The 9,515-nt window shown below is 36.8% G+C and overlaps 4 protein-coding genes across 4 annotated transcripts; 3 read left to right on the plus strand and 1 right to left on the minus strand. All coding sequences in view use genetic code 12, as the record gives it.

Annotated features, from left to right (window-relative positions):
* Positions 1-1,767: 1,767 nt before the first annotated feature.
* On the minus strand, positions 1,768-2,327 carry J8A68_003684 (uncharacterized protein; the record flags this gene model as incomplete). The annotated part of the gene is made up of 2 exons (XM_049407563.1): positions 1,768-1,997; positions 2,300-2,327. 2 exons carry the CDS (start codon positions 2,325-2,327, stop codon positions 1,768-1,770), a joined length of 258 nt encoding a protein of 85 aa, XP_049263062.1.
* A 162-nt stretch (positions 2,328-2,489) lies between these two features.
* Positions 2,490-3,155, plus strand: J8A68_003685 (uncharacterized protein; the record flags this gene model as incomplete). The annotated part of the gene is made up of 2 exons (XM_049407565.1): positions 2,490-2,730; positions 2,842-3,155. The coding sequence occupies 2 exons, from the start codon at positions 2,490-2,492 to the stop codon at positions 3,153-3,155; spliced, it is 555 nt and encodes a 184-aa protein (XP_049263063.1).
* A 758-nt stretch (positions 3,156-3,913) lies between these two features.
* Positions 3,914-5,023, plus strand: J8A68_003686 (uncharacterized protein; the record flags this gene model as incomplete). Its single annotated transcript, XM_049407566.1, has 3 exons — positions 3,914-3,940; positions 4,351-4,539; positions 4,691-5,023. 3 exons carry the CDS (start codon positions 3,914-3,916, stop codon positions 5,021-5,023), a joined length of 549 nt encoding a protein of 182 aa, XP_049263064.1.
* Positions 5,024-6,444: 1,421 nt separating this feature from the next.
* Positions 6,445-8,154, plus strand: HEM1 (5-aminolevulinate synthase; the record flags this gene model as incomplete). Its single annotated transcript, XM_049407567.1, has 1 exon — positions 6,445-8,154. The coding sequence occupies one exon, from the start codon at positions 6,445-6,447 to the stop codon at positions 8,152-8,154; it is 1,710 nt and encodes a 569-aa protein (XP_049263065.1).
* Positions 8,155-9,515: the final 1,361 nt, after the last annotated feature.

Raw genomic sequence — 9,515 nt, forward strand, 5'->3', positions numbered from 1 at the left:
GGAGCCAGGGATCTCCAGAAACAGAGGACAGGGGGCCATTTCTGATATATATAAAGGTAGGGACCTCACTAGATTCGTAGGAAATGTAAACTGAGAATGTATCGAACAATAAGAAATATGTAACTAAAACCTCCATCAAGCTGTCTTCAGATCTCATGTCACTTAACTCGATCACTAATCATCCTGAGCCTAGATTAGTCCATAATCTTCACCAAGAAAAACTCTCCCTAAATATTTGAAGAGGGTAATTCCCCCTCCTAATTGCCTCTTCGTTTCAAAATTCGAGAGGGCTGTTCAATCTCATTACCAACACTAATCTCCATTTACCAAGCCAGTGGTCTCTTAACTATACTTGCGCGGATTGAGAGGGGATCTCAGACAAAAAGGATTATGGCATCCCGTTTTCCGCAATATCAAAGCTGACGTTAAGTTGATTTGCCGGCTAAGTTGAACGGATTATTTGTCGGCATGGGCAGACGGGTTTCTGTGTTGAAGTATTACTGTGAAAAGAGTAGAACTGGAGTTAAAGAGTTGTATTTATTAGGTAGTAGTTGTACTTGATATCTTATTGTTAGGTCTACTATATACTTTCATTTCTCTTGGCCAATCCCACACCAAGGTTTTCCACATTTGGTATTGAGACATCTTGATTAATTTCGCTTTCTTATACTTCAGGTATTTTCATATAAATCTCTTCATCTAAATGTACCTATAAGAATGCCATTATGGCATCCATCTGGAAATTTGGATGAAGAAATTTACATGAAAGTCCCGAAAAGATACGAAAACGAGATCGGATGCGTCAGGTTACCATTGTTGGATAAAATCATGTTCAATAGGGTCATTCCCGGGATATCGTTTTCAAGATCAAGTTCAACAAGATCTGTTTAAACAGTGCGAAGTTCATCGAAAAAACTAATCTAAATCTCGATACACATGAAACTGTTGTATCACACGAAGCGGAATGCAAGAACACTCCACTAGTGATCTTGTGCTCAACTTCGTCTGATACAAAGTTTGATAATGTATAGACGGAAACTTTAGTTTCTCTCTGGAAGGTAACATTTTCTCTCGCAAGTTTGTTGTTATAGATATGAAATATCGATTCATTCTTGGTGAGTAAATAATGGTGTATCTCTTAAACCCACTGATGGAGGCGCATTATTTGACTTCTCAAACCACAAGTTTATCAGGTGTGTTAATTTTTAACAACCAAGAGGAGAAACTGAAGTCTAAGATCAAAAGCAGAATTGGAAAATTGCAGCCATCAACAGTTCTTCGATCCAGAACTTGATTTGCAGACGGTCACCTTGTGGCGGATCATTTCTCCTTGAGAATGTAGGGCCGGGATGACAAAAAATTACCAAACTCATCCATGACCCCCAAAATACCAAATGTTACCAACGTTTACTTTTGATGTAATGTGGATAGCTTCTATGCAATCTTCCATTTACCGGAATCATGGTCTCCTCTGAGCTGTATGGAGAATAACTCCAAAGTAGGTGGAGACTTAACAGTATTGTCACACTTAAAATTCAATTCTTTTTGTCACAAAAGGACCACACAAGGTTCAGGCTATTCATAATTGGAATGTTCCTACCACATCGACTGAAGTCAGATCAATTGTCAAAAGTCTTTAAATATTGGAAGATATACTGGCTGTTTGACTGTCTTTGCATTGACTTTTCTTAAGTCTACAACTACTCTAAATTTGTTCTTTTGTTTCAACGAATACTGGACTCAACCACGAGCCTGGTACAGCGTCTATTAAAACTCCGGCTTTCTTCTTCTCTTCAATAAAGCATCAATGACTGCCTGGTCTGAACTCTTGCTATATTCGACAAGAGCTCTTTTGGCTTTGATCACGTTTTTAGGAAGAATAGGCATGTTGTTGCCTTGACTTGGGGCTTGTGATTCGGAAACTTGTTGTTGCTTGTAAAACTTTCTGGCGTTGTTAAAGGCTGAGGCTGGAAGGAAATCATCTTCCTCATCAGTGTCTGACTTGCACTGTGGAAAACATGGTCATATGCGCTCTCAGTGTGCAAGTTACAAAGAAGCTAAATTACGTGCTCAAGCAAATAAAGAAAAGCAGTTGTAAAATAAGGCACCAGCATTATTGGAATTTCATCGGTGGTTAAAATGTGATATTTAAAATTTCTCTCTTTGGGTTTTCTTTCTTCTGTGGAGAATAGTTTGGGATTATGGTTGATGAGTTGATTTTTAAATTTTTGTTTCTGTTCGTTGATCCTGCTTCCATCTTCAATTAAACTATACTTCCACTTTCTTAAAGTTGGTTCACCAATGAGTATTTGACCTAATTCATGCATCAAATACACTTTAACGTTTGTATTAAATGGTTCTGGTAATATGATGACTGCTTCTCCAGTGATCTGTTGTTGTTCATTAAATGCTGCTGTGGCTGTAATTTGTTTCTTCACTTTCCTGATTTTATAGCCTTCAAAGTATTTCAATAATTCATAGTCCATAAAATGGTCAAACTTCGAAATAAATTTGAAACGATGTTCATTGACCAATTCAAATGGGGAAAACTTGCCTGTCCTTATTTTGCTGGTGACTTAGATGATGCCTATCAAGACAAACTTAGATTTCCTGAAGACTCACTAAAAGGTATCCAATGGAGAGACGTTGTACTTATGGTAGCTGAAAATTGTACCTTGTCATTTAAGAACTATGCTAGAAATAATGATTTCATCAACGTCACTGGTTTTGGTTTAGTTGGGCAATCAGTTAAATAAGTTCTTAATGCATCATTTTGGAGAAAATGTACTCCTTATGGGAACTCATTTGTTCACACTAAGAATGTGATCTTTGGAAAGTTAGACCAATACAACCTTGGAGATAGAATTGTATTACTTGATCTTGAAAATATAAATTTTTTCAGGCAGTTCGTACCAAACTTGTCAGAATATACAGCACCATTGACAGATTTGATAAAGGATAAGGCTGCTGAGAATACCAAAATTGAACATACTGAAGCTTCTCGTCAAGCATTTGAATCATTGAAACAACATCTCATTAGGTTACCAAAAATTTTCATTTATGATCCAGACAAAACCACTTATATTTTCACCCCACAGTTCGGATCGTGCTATTGGAGGTTTTATTTGCCAAAGGCAGAATACAGATGGAATTGATGTTTTAGTTCCTATTTCATTTGCGGCATTTAAATTATCATCAACCCAAAGTAGAAACTCCGCAATGGAGAAAGAACTACTTGGTATTATTACCATATGATTTAATTATTTATGTAATGGTCAAGTTGAAGTTTATCTGGATCACCAATCTTTATCTATAGTCTAGGACAAAAATGAGCGTAAACAACTGAAAAAATAAATCCGGCATTACACCCCGCGGAGTAGTGATTCTTCATGATGTGTTATATGCTCCAAGAATTAGTAGAAACTTAATTTGCGCACACTTAGCCAGAGCGTTTGGAAGGTACTTTATTGATTTACCAGAAGGCATTTTTACACATGAACACAAGTGGATAGCCTGTCGTGACCGGAATGATCCAAATCTAGCTGTATTACTTTTTCCTGCTATTCCCAAAGCTGTACAATCAGAATCCAACTCAACTGATCAACCACCATCACAGCCACCTTCGTCGCTAAGAAGACCTGGTTTGAGTCGATTAATGTACAGTTTTCAAGTTGAAAGAAATCTTACCATACAATCAACCGTAACCATATTACGTCAGGTTATGCAGCGCTTCCCCTTTTGCATTAGTCACTAAATTAGATGGACACCTCAATTACCAAACATTGAATGCTGAGTTCAAGTTCATTTGTCGTCAATTGACTCAGAAAACTCTTACCCAGTACCTTACTGAAGACAAAGCTGGTTTTCTTTTTTAGTAGCGACGTCACTGCCCACCTTCAAACACAATTTTTTGATGAACTTGATATTTTCATTCAAACTGGTATGGCAGCTACTGTTGATTCTTCCATTCAGGAACGTTTTCCATTTACGACTTGGTCGTGAGTTCTATCAATCCGTTGTAAAAGCCTATGGTACTTTAAACTATACTACGGCTGCTCAACTTATTCAAATCCAACTTCCTTCATCTGGTGTTTCTGTTACCTTACGAACCATTTTTGATAACGTTCTCCATAGCTTTTCATCTGAAGAGTTCGGTGGAATTGATGCATCTTCCTATGTCTCATTGGTCCGACATTGAAACTTGTCATCGAGCTGCAAAAGACGTTAACCCTTCTGTGGTGTTCAACATCCGTCTAGTTAAAGGGTATGCACAGGCTCTTTCGCTTGATTTCCCGGATACGTTTATGTTGGTTGTTGGTTCTGGTTCTGTCAGTACATCATCGGATCAAGCTCATGTTGCAACTTCTTCAAATAAGGTTAGATGACATTACTGTCAAGTTTGGTCACACTAAAAAGGTATGTAAAAAGAAGAAATCTGACGAGGCTTCTAAGGCTTCTGATTCTCCTAATGCGGTTGTACCTACTCCATCTTTTCCTCAGGCTCCTACTTCAACAAATAAGCCTAATAAGTCTGCAGCTGTTAAATCTGACAACCCAGGTGATTGCTATTTCGGGGGCTACTAATGAGCATCAAAACCATTTCCTTCTTGACACTGGGGGGCGAGTATTAATATTGATGCCCGATTTAGCTTATCTCCATGATTTTGAAATGTTTGAGAAGCCACAATAGGGTGGTCTGGCAAATGGGGAGAAAACTTCTGGGTATGGTTTTGGAACTTTGAAATTACAAGCTAATAATTATGTTATCGATGTTCAACATACTGGTTTTGTTCCAGCTTTAAAGATGAATTTAATTAATCCAAAATCATTCCCTGCTGATGATAATCTGATTACTATTACAACCAAGTCTGTTACACATTCTACTTTTGGTACATATGAGATTAAGTTGGAGTGCACATTAGATATTATTATGCCAATGCCTGAAATTAATTCTATTGTTAAGTCCAAGCAATTATCCAGATTTCATTCATCTTTTGGTCATCCCAACCCCGCCTCTTTCTAACTTATGCTTCAAGCTGCTGAGGTCGAATTTTCTTCCAGTGAGATTGGGGCTCCATGTGATATTTTTCTCAAATCAAAGAATTTTAAAAGCTATGCTTCTTCTTCTAATGGACCGGACATAAACTGTCCCTCTTCAATTAGTTCATGCTAACATCGCTGGTCCTTTTAAGGCTGGGGGGATTTGTGGAGAAAGTTCGTATTAGTATTGGTGGATGATTATACAAAAATGAAGTTCACGTATCTGCTTAAACACAAGTCAGCAGCACCAGATACGATCATTATGTGGATAAAACAATCTCAGAGATATTTCTCGTTTCGTGGTGGTTTGAAATTAGCGGTATTTAGAACTGATAATGATAGTGAATTTGTCAACAACAAGTCTAGCTCTTTCCGTTTTTATTAAAGGTATTCAATATCAATTAACTGTTCCTCATACATTTATCATCAAAATGATATTGTTGTTAATTGCTTGCTGTGGAACAACTTTCCATACCAAAATTTTTCATAAATGTGTTTGGTTAGTAATCAAAATTATCAGCCACAATAATAAATCCGGCTGATCGCGCGCTTATTTTTTGTGTTACTTTTCTACCAGTCCACTGAAAAGGTTAAGTTCAAAGGTAAGAAATTTATTTTTTTCTGTTCGTTAACCAAATTTTCTTTTTCCGGTTAAAGGTTATGATATTTTTTATTTTAAATGCAACCATTTGATTTGACCAATAAACGATTTAATAAATGAAATAATCAATAAGATGATTTTAATTTTGATTTTTCTCCTCTTCTTCTATGAGATTCTCAATTCAAAAGGAGACAAGCATAAAAAAGGGGGGGAATTAATAGTTCTTGGTTACATTTAATTAGCTGCATATAACAGATTGTCTTTAAAAGAATGGTCTGACAGTGTTTGCAAAGGCCGGTACGGAATTTGGTACAAGTTGCTTATTAATAACTCAATTGTTTTTTTTATTATTGCAGTAATTTTGTGTTGCAAAAAAAAAAAACGGTAGCATTGAAATTCAATTGGAGGATAAACCATAGCGCATTAGAATCAAATTAATCAGGAGTAAGTTTCTCTGAATTCTGTTTGGAGATTTTAACCTTTTGATGTAAAACTATAAATCCATCATCATCGTCATGGTCATGTCTTGTTCTCCTTATTCTACTCAAGTAAATGTTTGTTCTTCTTCTCCGCAATTATGAAACTGAAAAATTTTTATAAATTAAGAAATTTTCATTTGCCAGAAATTTTTTTTATTTTTTTTAAAATTTTTTATTTTTTTTTTTATCGAAAATCAATAAAAAAAAAATAAAAAAAAAGAAAAAAAAATCTTTTTATTTAAACATAAAAAATTTCATACATTTTCTATTTACTCTTACTATCTCTTCCTTTTTTTTCACTTTACACCAAAACCCACTCTGAAAATGGAATCATTAGCTAGAGCTTCTATGACAGTATGTCCTTTTGTTAGGTCATCCTCTACTCAAGCATTACGTCAAATCTCAAAATCAACTCCAGGTGGATTATCTACCCCAGCTAGAAAATGTCCATTTATGTCAGTTGCAATTGAAGCTAAAGAACAACAAATTAGACAATATTCATCGGCTACTAAACCAGTTAGAGCTACTGCTACTACTCCTATTGAAACTTCTAAACAAGACTATTTTGTTAATGTTGCTAATCCAAATGCTTTTCCAATGGGTACTAATGAATCAGCATTTGATTTCCAAGGGTTTTTGGAAAATGATTTAAATAAAAAGAGACAAGATAAATCTTATCGTTTCTTTAATAACATCAACAGATTAGCTAATGCTTTTCCTCGTGCTCATTTGAATTCTGAAGCTGAAGAAGTTATGGTTTGGTGTTCAAATGATTATTTAGGTATGGGAAAAAACCCAAAAACTTTAGACGCCATGAAAAAAACTCTTGATAAATATGGTAGTGGTGCTGGTGGTACTAGAAACATTGCCGGTCATAATCAACATGCTATTCAATTAGAAGCTGAATTGGCAGCATTACATAAACATGAAGCCGCGTTAGTGTTTTCTTCTTGTTTTGTTGCTAATGATGCAGTATTATCCCTCTTTGGTCAAAAGATGAAAGATTTGGTAATTTTTTCTGATTCGTTAAATCATGCTTCTATGATTCAAGGTATTAAGAATTCTCGTGCTCAAAAACATATTTTTAAACATAATGATTTAGCTGATTTAGAAGCAAAACTTGCTCAATATCCAAAATCAACTCCAAAACTTATTGCTTTTGAATCGGTTTATTCTATGTGTGGATCTATTTCTCCAATTGAAGCCATTTGTGATTTGGCTGAAAAGTATGGTGCTTTAACTTTCTTGGATGAAGTCCATGCTGTTGGTATGTATGGTCCTCATGGTGCTGGTGTTGCTGAACATTTAGACTTTGAAGCTCATTTAGCTGCAGGTATTGCTCAACCACCAAGTCCAACTATCATGAACCGTGTTGATATGGTTACCGGTACTTTAGGTAAAGCTTATGGTTGTGTAGGTGGTTATGTAACTGGTAAAGCTAATTTAATTGATTGGTTTAGATCATATGCTCCTGGTTTTATTTTCACCACTACTTTACCTCCTGCAATTATGGCTGGATCTAGAGCTTCGATTAGATATCAACGTTCTACTCTTGCTGATCGTATTGCTCAACAAAAGAATACAAGATATGTTAAAAACAATCTTAACTCATTAGGATTACCTGTTATTCCTAATCCATCTCATATTGTTCCTGTTCTTGTTGGAAATGCTGCTGATGCTAAAAAAGCATCTGATTTATTATTAAATAAACATGGAATTTATGTTCAAGCTATCAATTTCCCCACTGTTCCAATTGGTGAAGAAAGATTACGTATCACTCCTACTCCAGGTCATGGACCAGAAATTGCCAATCATTTGATTGAAAGTGTTGATTCCGTATTCAATGAATTAAATCTTAAGAGAATTAATGATTGGACTAGAATTGGTGGATTATGTGGTGTTGGTGAAGGAAAAGGTGAAGTTGAACATATTTGGACTGATGCTCAATTAGCTTTAACTGATGCTGATTTGAATCCAAATGTGATTGAACCTGCTATTTCCCCAGTTGGTGTTTCGTCAGGTGTTGCTTATTAAACCAATTTTCACTTGATGTGGAAGAGGTTTATATAATGCACAATCCAATTTTTTTTTATCAACCCTTTTTTTATTTTACATTCAACTTATGATATACGTTTTATTTAAACCAACTATAAAAAGAAGAAAAAAAAAAGACAGAAACACTTTACTTTTGTGAAAACCAAGAACTGATGGATGATGTTCTGTATAATAATTCTAGGAATACAAACTGAAAACATAAATTAATAAGAATATAAGATATTTTCCCCAAAAAAAAAAATTTTTTTTACTAACAAAATTGGTTGATTTACTTATGTAGTTGTAGTTCTCTGTTGTAGATGGAAGTATTGTGGGTCAATGTTGGAAACAGCGTATAACTTCATGATATTGGAATAATGACATAAAGTTGCGGTAACGACTTCCGTCAGAAAGATATCGAATCAACACTTCTCCATTCCAATCTATTTTGCTGAGATTGGAGAGTTATCTTTGTCGTCAATTATGACAAGAACAATCTTGAACAGATGAAGTTTAGTTGATGTGGCTGAAGTAATGCTTGTTGAAATTTCTCTTTGTGGCTGCACAGTTTACAAACAGAAGTTTACAAAAGCAAACTTACATCCAGAAGTTCACAATGGAAGTTTACAAATGGAAGTTTACAAATATGGTGATTTCACAGTTTTGGTCATCATAGTTTCCACTTCCTACACCTCGTACACCCACCATCACCACGTCGTACACCCACCACCACCTCCTCCTACACCGACCACCTCCAACACACGCACCCACCTCCTACCCACCAACAAACCCACCCACATCCTACACACCCACCTACCTCCTACACTACCCACCCACCTCCTACCCACCAACACGCCCACCTCCTACACACCCACCCACCTCCTACACACCTCCTACCCACCAACACGCCCACCACCACCTACACCACCACCTCCCCACCTACACCACCACCTACTCCACCTCCTACTCCACCTACACCACCACCACCCCTCCTACTCCACCTACACCACCACCACCCCTCCTACTCCACCACCCTACTCCACCTCCTACTCCACCTACACCACCACCGCCCCTCCTACTCCACCTACACCACCACCACCCCCTACTCCACCACCCTACTCCTCCTCCTACTCCACCACCCTACTCCTCCTCCTACTCCACCTACTACCCACCTCCTACACCACCTACACCACCCACCACCTCCCCACCTATACCACCACCTCCTCCTCCATTGCACCTCCTCCTCCTCCTCCTCCTCCTCCTCCTCCATTGCACCATTCCTTGATTGTCTTCATCCATTAATACCATCTTGAACTGCTTAATCCAACAACGAGAAGCTACTAGAATAATTGGAAAGGTTG

The sequence above is a fragment of the Hemisphaericaspora subhashii genome (assembly GCF_019202705.1).
Source record: "Hemisphaericaspora subhashii strain CBS 10753 chromosome Unknown scaffold50, whole genome shotgun sequence".
Lineage (NCBI taxonomy): Eukaryota > Fungi > Ascomycota > Pichiomycetes > Serinales > Debaryomycetaceae > Hemisphaericaspora > Hemisphaericaspora subhashii.